General features: G+C 40.9%; 1 protein-coding gene across 3 annotated transcripts in view; it reads right to left on the bottom strand.

Annotated features, from left to right (window-relative positions):
* FSD1L (fibronectin type III and SPRY domain containing 1 like) overlaps window positions 1-15,197 on the bottom strand; it is a 65,023-nt gene extending 49,826 nt beyond the window's left edge. For all 3 annotated transcript variants that reach the window (XR_013336448.1, XM_077769826.1, XM_077769827.1), the window contains exon 1: window positions 15,140-15,197. Coding sequence is in view for 2 of the 3 variants with exons in the window: in XM_077769826.1 (XP_077625952.1) it covers window positions 15,140-15,193 (54 nt within the window). In the remaining variant the exon portion in view is untranslated. The remainder of the gene's footprint in view (window positions 1-15,139) is intronic.
* Window positions 15,198-18,298: the final 3,101 nt, after the last annotated feature.

Genomic DNA, 18,298 nt, shown 5'->3' with positions numbered 1-18,298 from the left:
AAAAAGTGGTTGGGAAGGAAAAGTCTTTAAAGGCTGATGTAGGGGTGCCTGGGTGGCTCAGTGCATTAAGCGTCCGACTTTGGCTCAGGTCTTGAGCTCATGGTTTGTGAGCTCAAGCCCCACGTCAGTCTCTGTGCTGACAGCTCAGAGCCTGGAGCCTGCTTCAGATTTGGTGTCTCCCTCTCTCTCTGCCCCTCCCCTGGTTGTTCTCTCTCTCTCTCTCTCTCTCTCAAAAATAAATAAATATTAAAAAAAAATTTTTTAAAGGCTGATACAGTATTTCAAGGAAACATCTCATTCTTTGAGGAAAGAATGTTTTATGGCTCACATTTTGTACTTCACTGGGAGTTCTAGTACAGAATGAGGGTCTATCACAGAACTCCTAAGGAAAGGGCCTATATCCAGAGAAAGACATCTTACCTTCCTGCCAAAGTAGCAAAGACTGAAGTCTGAGATTCTCAGGGGGGTGCAACTCCAATCTCTAGATAGGGAGAGGCTTTGGAGTCTTTGCTGTAATATACATCACTGAGATGCTATACAAGTCAGCTGTAGAGGGCTTTGGGGCCTCAGCATTTAAGATGACCTATGCTTTAATCGCTACCAAATTCATTAATAGACATGGCTGCAGAGGAAGCAATCATCCAGATGAAAAAGAGTCAGAACCCAAAGCAGCCAATGTGACCTTGGTGATAATCTAATATAGATAAAGTGCTGCCTCTATTCTAAGCTTAGAAGAAAAAAAGAGCAGTAACCTGAAAGTTCTTCAAGGATAGGCTGCTGAAGGGCTCCAGAAGTTCTAAAGCTACTTTCCCTTTAATCTGGAGAGGATGAGCAAATGCAAAAGACTGTAATCAAGAGCTCACATTTAGTATTTTCCTATAGTGGAAGTTCATCAGGAAGGGCTGAGAAATGAATTATCGAGGGGACCAGGGCTTCATCCATTCTGGTCATCACAATAACAATGATTGGATAGACTAAGGGTGAAAATGGCATGAAGACAGAAAGAACTAAGGACTTGGAGCTCAGGAAAACTGGAAAACAAATGACAAGTAACCAAAATATTGAAGACAAGTATTACCACCAATACCAACACTTATAAAAACTAAAAGAGAAGGATTACACAAACTGGGTTCTGAAACTTAACCCTAGCTTGTGCATGTGACATAAGGCTAAAGTTTTCTCTAGGTAGTAGGAATCAGAGAAGAGTTGTATACAGGGTTAGTGCATGCCTAATATAAGAAGTATGCTAGAGGAGACTGGCTAAATAGGTACCAAATCCAGTATAAAATTTTTAAGTGTTTTCTAAATATGGCGGACAACATAGTAGGGCCAAATATCTATATATTTTGTATTCAGAAACAGAGAAGAGACAGAAAAGAATTAAAAGATAACATACTGCTTTGAATTTTCTACCCCACTTTATCCCTCTACGGCCTCCACAATTAATTAATAGCTTTTATAATGGAGACACAGCAATTGATAAAGAAGTTGACGAGAAAGCACAAAGCCCCAAACTTCAGTGAATTGTGCACAAACAGAGCACCATTAGATAGAGAGTCTTCCCTCTGAGCTCCAGACTACTTTCATCCAACTGCTTACTTGGAATCTCTGCATGGTTGTTGCCCAAGCACTTCAAAATTCAATTATTTTGGGTGCCTGGGTGGTTTGGTCAGTTAAGCAACCATCAGACTCTTGATTTCCACTCAGGTAATGATGTCACAGTTGTGAGATCAAGACCCACATCGGGCTCCTGGGCTGAGCATGGAGCCAGCTTGGTATTCTCTCTGGCCCTCCCCCCACACGCACATGCTTCTTCTCTCTCAAAATAAACTTTAAAAAAAAAAAACCCAATATGTCATAATGTCTCCCCCATAAACCTGAGCCCTCCTCTAGTATTCTATCTCTGCAAATTGTGGTACTAGCTACAAAATCAGAAACCTATGCCATCATAACATCCTCTCCTCTCATTTCTGTTCTACATGTAGTCACCAAGTTATGTGGATTTTCACCTCCTAAATAGTTCTGTAATCACTATCTTAGTACAAGTCAATATCATACCTCAAACTTATACTTTTGCAAAATTTAACTGGCTTCTGAACCATTCTTTCTCCCCCATAATCAGTTCTATAAACTGCAGCTAGAATAATATGATAGCATCACTCTTCCCAATCTTCAATGGCTTCCCACTGGTCCTTAGATAAAACTGAAAATATTTTAATATGATCTATTAACATGACCCTACATAATCTGTAAAACCCTGCATGATTTTCCCACTGCCTACCTCTCCTGCTTCAACTCACAGCAGACTTCCTCTTCCTTGCTGCATACTAGCTCTGGTAGCCTGCTGTGAGTTTCTCTAACATGCCTTGTTTCCCACCTGGAAGTCCTCACACCATCAGTCACTCTGCCTATCAACACTGTTCTAAAACATATATACTATGTATATGTTAAAACAAGTTTCAAAAAGGTAAAGAATGAGCTCACTGTGATATATATTGCCTCATTTCTTTTACTATCAAACCCTGATGATGGAGGGCAAAGACATCTTTCATCTGCTCTGTGAGACTTTATCAATCTGAAAGGATGTCTACAAGGGTCTCAGATTTTATCTCAGATCTCAAGTTTCCCATTACTTTCCAAAATAATTATATTTTACAAGACTTCAGGTTGACTAAGAGTTCTAGGTGATATAGATGTGAAGATATCATGGTCGTGAGATCAAGCCCCACATCAGGCTCTACGCTGTCCCTCTCTCTCTCTCTCTCAAAAACATAACTTAAAAAATGTTAAAATTATATATATATATATATATATATATGCATGTATATGTATATAGGACATATGTCTCCAAAGGAAGTTATGCATAGGCAGTCTTAGTCATTATTCTTTGGTCAAGAACCACAATTACCAAGACCTCAAAAGTAAAACTACTATACCAGGATTAAGACTCTCAATTACTTGATTAGGGAAATAGACTAAGGTAAGTGCTATGCTAACAACAAAAAAAAAGGGTTTTACACACCCCAGCCAAGTACAACTGCAATCATTCCCATAGAATGCATCAAAAATCTGGAATGTACAAGGCATGAGGTACCCTCTTCAAAGGAGCATATCTTAAAGTTATGCTTATCATCACTATAAATCATGTGAAGTAAAAGCACAATCAATAGTGTCTGAGCAAAATAATAAATAACACTTCGATACTCTTAAGTGTCTAGCACCATTTTAAGCTCTTTACCTATATTAATTCATTTAATCCTCTCAAGAATCCTAAGAAGTAGGACACTATTACTATCACCATTTTCCAATCCAGAAACTGAGGTATAGAGGTTAAGCAATAGCTCGCCCAGGATCTCAGAGCTAATATGTATCAGAGCCCAGATTCAAACTAAGGCAGTCTAACTCCTGAGTCTGTGTGCTTAATTATTACACTGTACTACCTGAAAGTAAAGATCAGAGGTACATGAAAAGAATACCCAAGGGCACCAAAAACACTAAGATTTTACTTCCACACTGAAAAAAACTGAAGCTAATCCAAAGGTTGTGACATGTCCCACCCGGCCGGATACAAGGGCAAGAGAAAAAGCTCTTCTTACACACCGGCATATCATCCTGTAAGTCTGAGAACGTGATGACTTTCAACATTTGAAGTGGCAAGGTTCTATTGGTTTTAGCTTCATATACGTGAAGATGACAAATTCAAATGCTGAATCTTAATTTTGCTGCATCCAACAAAACACTGCTAACTTGGGCTACTTGCTTGGAAACTATCCACTGTAACAAACCCCTGAAAATATGATTCAGAAACTTCTTGTTCTTAGAACCAGTGGCAGAAAATCATTTTACCCAGGTTTATATACTAGTCTGAATCTGAGGACCTCAATAACCAAGTAGTCCTAAGAAAACTTTGACATAAGAGTTTTCCATCAGCATCTACTCACACCAAAAGAAGATTCCTGATTCAAATTCTACATTACTTTTCCAGACCATTGAGATACACAAATCTAGAACCACTACAAATATCACTAGTTGACCTACAGTTTAAGAGGGTCAAATTAGTATTATGGCCATTTCAGTAGTATTTACTAAGCACTTTCTATGGTTCAGGCCCTGTGCTAAACTGTTAACATGGCATATCTTTCTAATCATCACAACAGATTTTTAAAAAGTATCAGTCTTTGCATGTTATAGTTGAAGAAAAGGAAAGTTAGAGAAGTTAAGAAATTGTCTTAGATCACACAGCTATCAAGTGGTAGTCACAATTCAAATCTAAGAAGCTGCCTCCAGATCCTATTTACACTACCCTAGGATGCTTACACTGCTGGCGACTGTACAAAACAAGCATAGGGTTCCTGCAATCAGAGCAAAGGGATCAATGAAACCAGGATATAGCATTTCTGGAAAATACCCTAATGCCACCAGGAATGATGGCACTTGCATCACACCACACCACAGACTTCTCCTTTGAATTAGGTAACGAGAGTTGAAATCTAGAAAGCTCTATCCAGCTGGTAAGCTAGACAACCAGAATCTCACCTATTTGTGGTAACACAAATAGGAGTATTGTGTCCAGATGTGATGTGAAGAGGTGAAAAAGGAGATTATATATTGTTGAGGAATTCAGGAATCTGATTATCATAAATAGCTAACTGACAGAAAGCCATGTCTTCTCTTAACAGCAAAAATAAGTTATGAACACTACCTGTTTACAGAGGCAACTGAGGTAATGCAAAGGAAAAAAAAAATCTAATAAAAGACCTGATAGAAAATGCTGCCTTTCTACTCTAAGCCCAACTAGGAAAGAAGAGGTACCCCCCTCACCTAGGATTTGAAGAAATATAGTGAGTCAGAAGCTAAAGAAGCCTTATCCATGTGCAGTGACCTCTAAATTGGCTCTTCCCTTCAGTGAAGTCTACACAGCTCATATTCAGCCAAGGAAACCAGAGGTTCCACCATCTAACTGAAGGAGCTGCACGTGCAATGGGGAGGAAGATAGGGGCACACCCAGGTACTGCTGGTAGCGGTATAAACTAACAACCCTTCTGAGGAGCAACTTGGCAATACATACCAAAGATTTTTTAAAGTATACACACATTGACTCAGTGATTCCATTTCTACCAAATTTATTCTAAGCAAATAATTAATAGTATAAGCAGAGACATGGCTACAAGGATGTTCATTTCAGTGTTACTTATAATACTAGAAGATTGGGATCAACATAAATATACAACAAAGAGTACTGGTTAAAAATCAAATAATACATCCATATAAAAAAATTCTGAATTGTTAAGTGTTGTAGAATGATATTAATATGGTGAAAGATTCATAATATATTAAGTGAAAAGCAAACTATAAAGCAGTATTACCATAGCATGATATGATAGTCTTTTTAAGTTTCTATATACATTACAAAACACTGGAACATAATATGTACAAATGTTAAAAGAGGTTATATCTGGGTGGCAAGTTATGGGTAATTTTCATTTTATTTTCATGTATATATATTTCCTATTTTCCTACAATAAGTTTGTGTTACTTATATTTAAAAAAGTGCACAGGCTGACTATGCTAAACTTTATTATAAATTAGCTCAAAATATAATTAGCTACCAATCAACAAGTGTCAACAAGTGTTCCATTGGAACTTTGTGGCTGGGAAGAATGCCAACTGAGGGTAAAAAACATACAAAAAGAAAGATGGAAAAAAATCTACCAACTTAAAAATGTTGTCCACCCTAGGATGGAATAGATTATTTATCACCATGGTAAAGATTCAATATGTGTTTACTGCATGAATAATCCTGCTTACATTCAGCCAGGCATTGCAAAGAAACGTTGTATTAAAATATTTTTAAAAAGGTAAAAAGAAAAAATCTGCTTCACTATTGATCCTTGAAATGCCTGGGTTGGAATGCACAGGTCCACTTATAAACAGATTTTTTACAGCTCCGTACTGTAAACATATTTTCCCTTTCTTACAATTTTCTTATCATTTTCTTTTCTCTAGCTTACTTTATTCTAAGAATACAGTATATGATACATGTAAGACAAAATAGGTGCCAAACAACTGCTTATGTTATCCATGACTTCCAGTTTACTATTTCCATCAACAGTAGGCTATTAGTAGTTAAGTTTTGAAGGAATCAAAAGTTATATGCATATTTTCAACTATGGCAGAGGCATGTTGGTACCCCTAACCGCTGTATTATTCAAAGACCAACAAACAGTATTTCCAATTTTTTACAACTGCCAAGCTCAATAAAAAATGAATATATCTTAATATTTTTTAATGTTTATGTGGGTTTTTTTTTTTTTTTGAGAAAGAGAAAGAACATGAGTAGGGGAGAGGCAGAGAGAGACACAGAGACAGAGAAACAGAATCCAAAGCAGGCTCTGAGCTATCAGCACAGACAGCATATGTGGGGCTCAAACTCAAGAGCTATGAGATCATGAGCTGAGCCAAAGTCAGATGCTCAATCAACTAAGCCACCCAGGTGCCCTTGAATATATCTTTTTAAATATAGTGATAATGAGTATGTCAATATGGTCATTTGAAGAGGGTACCCCATGACTTGTATATACCAGATTACTTTGATCCATTCCACAAAAATGAATGAGATCAGGTTTGGCTAGGGTGTATAAAATTCCACTCATACTTTCCTGTTCACAGCTCTACTTTAGAAAGCTAAGACCCTCCATCAAAAAAGAAAAAGAACTGCAGAGAGGGGATTTTACACACACACACACACACACACACACACACACACTCTCTCTCTCTCTCTCTTTCTCTCTCTTTTCAAAAAATAATGATTTTATATGTGGCATTAAGAGACATCAAATTCTGGGTTTTTATATAAATCACGTTCTATACTTTCTATCAACTATTTTCACTAGATTTAATTAACTTCTTTTTAAAAAAATTATAGGGCTTCATTCCTATGAACATCTTAAATTTTAATCAAATCACCATTTAAAGGCAAAAAATTCAGGCACAAAGGGTGGTAATGAACAAAGCTTGGGCTATGAAGAAAGACCAAGTTTGAATCCAGACTATTACTCGCTAGCTGTGTGACTCTGAATAACTCATTTAGCTCCTGAGTTTGGTTTTCCATTATCTGTGCAACAGGAATAAGAGCTTATCGTGAGAATGTAAAGCAATCTAACACAATACTGGATGCAGAACAATATTCAAATTTCATTTTTCTTTCTTTTCTTCATGAAATATTATTTTTTGACCAAGAAGAGGGAGTAATTTTAGAACATGAGATGGTTGGTTATCTGGATATGGTGGAGGTCCCTGAATTGCTAAGGTACAATATGAAGGAAAAGAATAGCAAATACCAGGGTAGAGGAGGAAACTGGGATAAGGAAGCCACATATAGACATACTACTTGCTACCGAATGTCATGCTTTAAAACTCCCTCTACTTGGGCACTTGTGGGGATGAGCACTGGGTGTTATATGGAAACCAATTTGACAATAAACTATTTGTAAAAAATTAAAATTAAAATTAAAAAAAAAAAACACCTCCCTCTACTCAATTCAATCTCTCCAATCTAGGTTTGTCCAATCTTGCACACTCAACCCTTGCCTGTCACTGCCACTTTCTAAGTCGAGAGTAAAGAATATACAGGAAAAAATAAACAACTGACAGTGTATACTCTTGGCAACATCTTTCCTCTGGGATCCCCTTCCTCCCCTTTATTATTCCTTCAGTATGTACCTTTCTTAGAAATAGCAATCCTTATGAATATAAACAGATCTCCTGTGCAAAAACTTAACTATCAAATTCTAAGCACCAAGATCCTAGAAAGGATCTTTCAATGGTTTCTTTGAACATACACATTTAATCAAGTACAGAAACCTTTGGGATTTTATCTTAAAACCACTTAAGGGCATAATCAAAAGGTTTGAGTATCAAACAAAGCCACCTATCCATAACACATCCTGTTCGCAAAAGTGTCCCAGAAACTCGATATAAACAAAATCCTTCTGTTTATTTCCAGAAGATAATACTGTGGTTTTCTGTATTCAACTGTAAACTGTATGCCTTACATACACAAGGCAATTATGTTTTCTTCCTCTACTCAAACAGAGCATCTGTTGCTAACACAACACTGAAGTCCAAGTTATTTTCACAGACAAAAAAGCAGCTGGTCAAGCTAATCCATCTGCTGACTAGCCACCATCAAGCTTCTGTAAGACTGTCCAGTTAACTTAACCTCTATTGTCAGGCTGTGTGAGTCAGAATTCCAAATCCTCTTTCAATTAGGATTTAACAACTCTTCTTTGACACCACCATTTGAAGTCACTTATTACAGACAGAAAAATAGAAAACATATTTTAAAATTTAAGGACATATTTTGAAAAAGGTTAAAAATGGTAGACTGGATTAGAAAAAGTTGTACAAATCATCAACAAAAGAAGAAAGTTATTTTGAAGGTGGGATTATGAATTTCCTAACAATAGCTAGCAGTACTTATATATGCTAGGCATCAAGGATTTTTAAAAATTAACATGATCCTTACAATAACTCTTTGAGGTAAGTACAATTGTTATCTCTATTTTATACATGAGAAAATGGAGACACACAGCAAATTACCCAAGCTCATCCAGCTCAGAGATAGTAGGAGGATGGGAGACCTGACTCCAAAGCCATCCTCTAATAATTCGAACCTCAAATCCCAATGCCTTACTAACAGGTATATACATATTCAAGCCATCCTCACCATTTTCCTTGCAATAACTAAAGTACCATCCTTGCTACTACTTTCGTTGTAACATTTTATAATGCGTTAGAAAAATCATGCCAGGGGTATACTACTTACTTAAAAATAAATAAATACACAAGTTAGTTCATTATTAGTTGACATATGTAAGTGATTCTGCAGTAATTCAGACGGGAAAAATGCTCAACTTCATAGCAATAAATTGGTTATAAACATTAATACCAGATACTTGTTATAAGCTGTAAAACAAAGAGTTTTACTAGAATATTATTTGATACCAATAAATGAAATTCAACACATTTTTTAACATTAAGAAACTGCTTTTCAAAGTTATCACAAAGAACACCTAATTCTCTGCCACCTCTGGGGAAAGTGCACATGGTACTTGTAGGTGCTTAAAAACACCATATGAATTGAGACAAATAAGTTCAAATCTTAACTTCATGGATAGTGGTATGACTTTGCAGAAGCCACAACTTCCAAGTCTTGAGTCCTTAATCCATATTAAATACTCCTTAAAATTCTATTTTATAACAGAGTATTTTAGTACTTTGTAAATATTAAAACACTTAACACTTTTTTCATAATGAATTACTTTAACTGATTTTTACAGTAGCTCTATAAAATATTCTTATTTCCACTGCATAAATGAAGAAATAGATTAATCACAGTTAAGTAATTTGCTCCGGAGCACAGACCTAGTAAACAGCAGCATGGAACTCAAGAACTCTGATTCTCTGCTCTTCCATTTGCCCTGAACTAACGTCCATTCAGCTATCATGTGACTTTTACCTAAAAAGTTAAATAAGCCGAGACAGGTTTTTACAAATTTAGGCAGGGATGTTTTACACACATATATTCAAAACACACGAAATGTAATTTTTTATGGATGTCTTACAGTACGGAAATAAAAATTACGTTTACCCAACTGAATTTCAAGATGCATGCAATCAAATGATGTGCACTTTTGTAAAATACAGTAACAGTCCATGCTTAACACATCACTATACTATTCTCCCGTGCCCCCACTGCTCCTTGAGGTGGTGAATTCCGGCAAAACGAGAGAAAACATTGTTCTAATAAGTCTTTCCAGTGCTTTCTATCTAATAATAGAAAAGAATGGCCTCTTGGATATGCCCTGGTTTTTCCCTGCTACATTATTAATAACACTTGTGTTCCCTCCTCTACTGTACTATACTTCAATTACTATCATCTAACAAAGAGAACAGGGTGGTTAATAATCTATACAGGGATTATGACTGCCTACTAATAACTCTCATTGTATTCAAAACACTGGCTATGTTCTCAAAACGTTTTTTTTTTTCTTAATTGAAATTACTAGCTCCTTAACTTGTTCGGAAAGTATACAACAGGCCACAACAGTCATAAGGTAAAACCGTGACCAGAAACAAACTGGTCGAAAAGGGTGGGACCGCTGCCCACTGTCTCTTCCCCCAGTTCAACCAATACCAAACACCAAGACCTGCTGCCGAACTGGTCACGAGGAAGGTGGGAGTGGAGGGCGCGGCGCTAAGCAGACTCGGTCCCTGACCTAAAGCGGCGTGCATCGTGCCGAGTCGGCGTCAGCAGGTAGACCCGTGCACCTCGGCTGGTGCTCAGGGAGGGATAAACCCGCGCCTGCACGCGGGGAGGCTCCAGAATCAAACGGGGCCTGGAGCGCTGCAGAAAATGATGCAGGAATCGGGACAGCTCCCTTCTTCTCCGCAGGAGCCAGGGCCCTGGGCCAAAGGCCAGCTGGGGTCACCGGGCGCGGTCCCCGCAGCCTGCTCCCACCGGGGAACGAGGGAAAGAGCGAGGGAGGGCAGCAGCCTGGCCCTCCACCGCCGAAGCCCAGCCTGGCCCAGCGCGCCCGCCGCCCACCGGCCCCGGGCGCCCCGCCCACCCTCTCCGCAACCTCGGCCGCCCCGCGCCCCTCGTTCTCCCACTTACTTTCTGGGAGTCCATGGCCANAGCTAACGCTGCTGCCCGCGGCCGCCCCTCTCCTCCGCCGCCGCCTCAGCCTCAGCCAGCACCGACCCCGCCCGGTCCGCGCCCAGCCCGCGCGCGCGCTGTCGTCGCGCCGCGGTTGCCAGGGTGAAAGGGCGGCTCGCAGGAGGGAGGGAGCCGGAGCGCCCCGCGCATGCGCGCTGCCGCGGGACGGGATGGGGTGGAAGGTGTCCGATGCTGGGTGGGAGGGGCAGAAACCGGTGGTCCTGCGGGTCCATTGACCAAGCCTTTCCTTCCTTACCGCATCCTTTTCCCTTCAAGGCTCGCGATCGCTGCAGCCCTTGGAATGCGCCGTTGGGAGTCCAGCCGCAGGGCCGTGGGAAGGGCTGGGGAAGGAAAGCTCTGGCCCTTGAGATAGATCAGCCCCCTCTCCATCCTGCACGCAACTAAAGCACTCCTGATGTTGGCCGCCGCTGAGGAGCAGCCAGGCTAAACAAGCCCACTGTCCAGTGAGAAGGAAAGGGCCGGGGTGAGGGATGTGTGGAAACATGGGAAAGGCCTGGAGGAACGTGTCAGAAACATGGCGGAGCCTGGTAGACCTTTGCCAGGAAGCCCACCTGGGCATCTTGCTGTGATTTTTGAGCAAGCCACTGTCCCTGAGCCTATTTCATCTTCCATAAAATAAGATTAACAATGATGACTTTGCAAAGCATTGTGAGGACTAAATAATGTATTTGAAGTGCCCAGTACATAGTTAATGACCAGTAAATTTTAGTTGTGGTGGAGGGCTAGAACCCGCTCAGTCTGGTCTGAAAGGACCGTGCAGATTGTAGAAAGCTTGGGGAAGTAGGCTTGAAAATATTCTCCCTGCAGAAAGGCCTCATCTTCCATTTTGATGACTCTGGAATGGCTCAGAAAAGTTCCAACTAGGCAATTGCTCATGATGAAGGAACAGAAGGGAAATATATATTGAATATCTATTGGGTACCATTTCTCTGAACTGAGAATTCAGCAGTGACAAGGCCCTGCTCTCACTTGCAGAGCTTATAATCTAGTATGGAAGGCAGACCAAAAAAAAAAATAAATGTATACATATAGTAAATAAATGTAAACATATATATTTATATATACACACACTATAGAAGCACTATAAATATATGTTTATTAACATATAAATGTAATTTATACACATATAAATATACACGTGTGTGTGTATATATATAAATTACATGGGGTAAATGCACTCAGAGAATTATGAGGGCTCCATTTTCTATAAGTTCAGAGAAGGCCTCTCTCAGAAGTGATCTGTGTGAATTGAGAGAATGAGTCATACAAAGATTTGGGGAAAAGCATTCTAGATAGAAGGAACAGCAAATACAAAGGCCCTGAGAGGGCATGAACTCTATTTAAGAAACAGCATTTATCCTAAAAGGCTATAATTACCTCTATGCAATTATACTCTGTACTATGACTTCCATGAAGGTCGAAATTTCTTTTACTCGTATCTGTATCCCCAGCATGGGTCCTGCCTTCTAGTCTGCACTCAATAAATTCTTTTTTTTTTTTTTTAACTGGACAGACATGTACAAGAAATGGGATGAAGAGCACAAAAGGGAAAACAGGGACTTGGCGCAAACTAGGTGGGTAGTTCCTGAAGGCCAGGGTCCAGGGAGGGCCTATTTTGCTTCTGCAGCTGAAAGGAGTAATGGTGTGCAAACTTGCAGAGAGATGCTCCCTCTCTTGGTATCAAGGGAAAGGTGACTCCTTTGCAAGCCACCCCAATTCCATGAGGAGCAGTGAGGGCAGCCTCTCTTCTCTGCACTGAGGACTCACTGCAGCTGAGTCAGTTTCCTGTGAGGGAAAAATGCAGTCTAGGGATCCGAGGACATTAGAGGTCAAACTGCCCAACTGTGAGCTCCCTAGCTGTGACCCTGCCTTCTACGGTGGGGTCACTAAGGGGGGAAAAAACAGCATTCAGCTCTGTCCCCAGTTCTCCTGCTGCAAGGACTTAACTTCAGAGAGCAGCTCCTGGGCACTTTATGACTGATGGGTATAAGCACAGGAGGAGACAGAAAGAGGCTTTGGAGACAGCAAGTCTCAGCTGAAATGTGATCGCCAGAATTCTGTCACAGGTCATATCCCAAGAGCTCGCTCCTGGCTCCTTGCCTCCTCCCTCCCCTAGTTCTTTCCCTGCAGCCCAGCCAGGAGCCTGCAGCTTTTGACAAGAGTTCTGCCCCATTTGACTTCTGCCCTTGCCAGATCACTGTTTCTTTAGGCAGTCTGACTTCCCTGGCCAGCTCACCGAGGCCTTCTGCCTGCCCTTGTTCCTGTCCCTTCTGGCTGTGACTTCTATCTTCTCCAGCCTATACAGGCTCTCTGGCAGCAGGACTCACCTGGCTGGGCACTAAGTCTGCACCCTCAACACACTCCCACTGCTTCTGGCCTATGGGCAAGTCCTCTGCCTTTTCTGTGCTTACCTTTTCACAGCCAAGTCAGTGAGGAAATTTTCAAAAGTAGCTTTACTAATAAAGTAAAGCTGCTGTTCTCAAATGTAATCCCCAGACCAGCTGCATCAGCACCACCTGGTAACTTGTCAGAAGGGCAAATTCTCAGCCTTCATCCCCAGACTAACTTAATCAGAAACTCTGGCATGAGGGTGCAGAAATCTGTGTTCTAACAAGTCCTCCAGGTGATTGGTGCACACTAAAGTCGTGGAACCATTGAACTAAGAAAAAGCAAATTGTTAAAAAAAAAAAAAAGGAGGGGGGGTGGGACTACAGAGGCATAAAAACCAATGATGTTTTAACCCTTAGGTGTCAATTCTGAGATAGCATATCTAGTCATGGGTATTTACTGAGGTTCCTGGGCCTCCAGAAATACCTAGCTGAGGAAACATCAAATTAGAATAACCTCAGGATTGGCACTACTGATGTGAAGTGTCTGGCAAAATTTGTCTTCCAGAACAGGTTCTCTACCCTCTCTTGCCAGGCATTACTCCTGCAGCCTGAGTACCCTCCTGAGTTCTGGGATTCCCCCATCTCTTGGGAGAGAAAGTTCCTTCCCTTAAGTGGTGCCAACAGGGTTCCCCTTTGGGAGTCAGTATAGGCCAGGGGGCTGGACTCAGCACGTCTGAATTTAAAGCCTGACACTGCCACCTACCAGCTGTGTAGCCTTCGGTGACTCTTTTAACCAAGATAAGCCTCAATTTCCTCATCTGTAACATAATGATCATGGGTAGTAATTCCCAGTTATGGATGTTGTGGGGATCAAAGGAGATTACACATGCAAAGTGCCGGGTTTAGGATGCATTTAACAAATGCATGGCTATTACTATTATTACTCCCCTGTACATCATATCCTTCTGTGCCACCCTTGGATGGCTTTTTCCCTCTCGATCTTTAGGGCCTTAGAAGCCCTATTTTCACCCCTAACTCCCATTTTCATCACTATCCTAGCTTTTCTAAAGCATAATCACAGTCCACATGTGGCTCTTTGTTGAAGCCTCAAATCTCTAACCATCTCTCCCTGTTCATATCTGGCCTGCATCTTAGCATACAACACCAAACCCAGGAAAACCCTGAGTTTCTCTAAGCCTCAGCTTCTTCAGTTGTGAAAGAGGCATCATACAGGACCACCTACAAGGGTTTTTTAGTTGATTAAATGAGATAATTCATGTTCAATGTTTAGCAGCATCTGTCATATAGTAAGTATTAAAAAAATATTAGCTATTATCTCTTCCCAATGAGAGAAACCGAATTCTTTCTCCCTCCTGCCTCCTTCTGACTAAAAACAAACTCAACCAAAAGTCCTGGACCCCCTTGAACTCAGAGTACTAATTTCTGATCCTAAGAACTCACTATAGACGTTTACATCCTCATAGGAACGAAAGGATTATTCTATTCTGAGGTGAGCTGGCGCTGTATGGGGTGGTCTAGCTCCGTATTTGGAGAGCTCAAGGAAAGTGGGAAGCAATCAGTGTACACAAACATGAGAAAGGGCCTGAAAACTACGTGAGAGAGACACAATCAAAGCACCTGTGGGGATTTAGCCTGAAAAAGAAAATTTCTCATGTCAGAGAGGACATGATCATTTACTTCAAAACTCTCTAGGGCTGTTGTGTGGATGAGGGGGCTGACCTGTTCTCTAGCATCCCACAGACAGAATTAGACCCAATTAGTGTAAGCTACAGGAAGATAGATTTCCAATCAACAAAAAGTCCAACTTTCTAACAGCCATACAGAGCTGGAATGGACTTTGGCGGTGAGGTCCCCCATCAGTGGAGGTATCCAAGCAGGAGCTAGGCATTTGCTTGTCAGAGCTTGCCTAGGGGGATCAGGCAGTGAAAGGGTAGATGGCAGAGATAACTTTTAACATCTTTCTGAACCCTGAGGTTCTGTCATTCTGCAAATTAGAGGCCAGTCACTATTCATTCCCTTCCTGACTCAGCTTTGCAATTGTACTCACCTCTGAAATGCGCTCTGAATCTCTTCTCCCCACCCCCACTCTCATATGCTCCATTGCAAGAGGCCTCTCTCCTTCCTGGGATGGGCATGCAGGGGAGCAGTTAACTAAACTGTAACCATTATGATGTTGCTATGTCACAATACCTTCTCTATGCATGACGACTTGCTTTAGATGAGGCACTGGAGACACTGAAATGAGTGAGAGGACTGGAAGAAACGGGTGTTTTCATTGCCTCCTGCCTTGGCTCTCAAAACGCTTCTGGACTCATCTAGTTCGGAGAATGACCAAGGGCAAAGCAAATTTATCTGTCTGTTGATCTCTTCATTGTAAAAGGATGCTGTCCAGCCCCACCCCACCCCCCAGGTCTCTCCAACACAGAGTAACAGGCTCCCTGTTCCTAGCGAGAACATTACTCAGCAGCCCTTCTTTCTCTGCATGTACTCTGATAATGATGTGGGCCAATTTGAGACTGAGTGAATGAGACTAGGGAGATAAAGGGCCACAGTGAATTGACCACACTTCATTTCATCGGCCAACCATCCAGGTACTAATACCAGACTGTCTGAATTCAAAGGCCAAGTCTACCATTTACCAGTTGTGTCGCCTTGGGTGATTTGATAACCTCTCTGTACCTCAATGTTCTTATTTGTAAAATGAGAGTATCGACAATACCCACTTGAAAGGGTTGTCATGAAGATAAAAGACAACATAAAGTGCTTACTTAGAATAATGCCTGATTACTGGAAAGTACATGATATATGGTAGCTATCAATTTATTATTTTCCAAAATAAGCCATTCTCCTGAGCACAGCACCAGGAAATAATGGTGTCTGTGAACCCTTTGATACTGCAGTGCTATTGTTGACCAGTTCAGATGGTACTACATCAGCACTCTCTAGGGAAATAAGTCTTTCGAAATCTATCTCTCATTCTGAAGGGCAATTGAAACTTTTCCCCAGCAATCAGAGTTTGAAGAAGGAAGGTGACACAGCTGAAGCTGGAATGGGAAACTTAAGGCAAGCAGACATTAAAGGAAGATAGGACCCTTTCCAAGTCAAAGAAACAGCCTGAGCAAAGGCGGGAAATGATGAGAACAACTCCAGGAGACAGGAGATGAAATGAATGGAAATAGGAACCCTCAATGTCTTCATACCGACCAAGTATTAAGAAGACATTGGAGCATATAAGAGATGGAATATTTTTACTTGGGGCACTTGGGTGGCTCAGTCAGTTAAGCATCCGAATTCAGCTCAGGTCGTGGTCTCACAGTTCATGAGTTTAAGCCCCACCTCAGTCTCTGTGCCGACAGCTCAGAGCCTGGAGCCTGCTTCAGATTCTGTGTCTCCTCTCTCTACCCCCTCCCCAACTCGCACTCTGTCTCTCTTTGTCTCTCAAAAATAAACATTAAAAAAAAATTTTAAAAAAAGAGATGGAATGTTCTACAACATGAAAAATTATCTTTATGAAAAATACACAGCAATATGGGAGAAAGGTTTTTATTTTTAAAGCTTGCTTATCTATTTTTGATGGGAGGAAGGGCAGAGAGAGAAGATCCCAGGCAGGCCCACACTGTTAGTATGGAGCAGGACATCAGGCTCAAACTCACAAACCGTGAGATCATGACCTGAGCCAAAATCAAGAGTCGGATACTCAACTGACTGAGCCACCCAGGCACTCCTGGGAAAAAGCTTACATTACAAGTTAAAAACAAAACAGGGGCGCCTGGGTGGCTCAGTCGGTTAAGTGTCTGACTTCGGCTCAGGTCATGATCTCATGGTTCATGGGTTTGAGCCCCATTGGGCTCTGTGCTGACAGCTCAGAGCCTGGAGCCTGCTTCAGATTCTCTCTCTCTCTCTCTCTCTCTCTCTCTCTCTCTCTGTCTCTCAGAAATAAATAAAACATTAAACCAAAAGTTTTAGCTGGAGTACTTTTTTTCAAGATATAAATGGTTAATGTCTACTGTAGAAAGGTATATAACACCTTCATAGATTTTTCTTTCATTTATAAGTTTTAGCTTAGGTGCAGTGGCTTCCTACAGGAAAGCTCATCCTGGTTTCCTGTTATCAACTACTTTTACATGTTTACTTTTCTGCGTACATAAAAGTAAAGTAAAGGGTGGGGGAGGGGTGAAATAGGTGATAGGTATTAAAGATTACACTTATCATGATGAGCACTGACTAATGTATAGAATTGTTGAATCACTATATTGTACACCTAAAACTAATGTAACACTGTACGTTAATTATACTGGAATTAACATTAAAAAACTAAAAAAGTGAATCAAAGACAAATAAATTGGCTTTGAAATACAAACTCAAATTTGGCATGACTTCCTCATGATTTAAAAAAAAAAGGAGGGTGGAAAGAGAGATTAGTTGGGGTCAGATTGTTATGGTCTCTAAATTCCAGGCTGGGGTGTTGGGATTTGAGCATGTTGTAAGTGGGAAGCCACTTACAAGTTTATGAGCAAAGGGTTATTTTAGGAAACTTGATTTGGCAGGAGGAATAGGAAGGACATGAGTGAGATGAGGCTGGGGTGAGGAGTTTACTGGGGACCCACAGGCCAGACCTCTGCCTTTTACTGCCTCTCCCTTAATCTTCCCAGGTTAAATCCCCCAAACACGACCCCCACCCCCGCTCCCATCCCCCACTCTGCCACCACCACCACCATTAGAATACAGCAATTATCTTAGCATTACAAACCTTTAAGTAATTTTTCAGTCCAATGGGAAAATTACCAATTGGCCTTAATGAAAATTGTTGGCTTTCTTCTTGAATCACCTAAAACAGGGATCTATATTTCAGGCCATACGAACTCTGCAATTGTGCCATTGTAGAGAGAGCAGTCATAGACAATACACACAGGATTGGAGATGGCTGTGTTCCCATAAAACTTTATTTACAAAAAGAGGTTGGGAGCTGGATCTGACACACAGGCTATAGTTTATCAATCTTTAATCTAAAAGAACACCATGGTCTTTTAGAATTCTGTGATTCTTCAGTGCCTTTACTCCCTGACCCTCCCTCTCAGACACTTCCCATACATATACACCACCATCTTCGCCTCTATTTTTTTTAAGTTTATTTATTTTGAGAGAGAGAGAAAGAGAGAGAGCAAGTGAGCAAGTGGTATAGGGGTAGAGAGAGAGGCAGAGAGAG

The sequence above is a fragment of the Crocuta crocuta genome, unplaced genomic scaffold (genome assembly GCF_008692635.1).
Source record: "Crocuta crocuta isolate KB4526 unplaced genomic scaffold, BGI_CrCroc_1.0 scaffold95, whole genome shotgun sequence".
Classification (NCBI taxonomy): Eukaryota; Metazoa; Chordata; class Mammalia; order Carnivora; family Hyaenidae; genus Crocuta; species Crocuta crocuta.
This window is presented reverse-complemented; position numbering and strand designations above follow the sequence as displayed.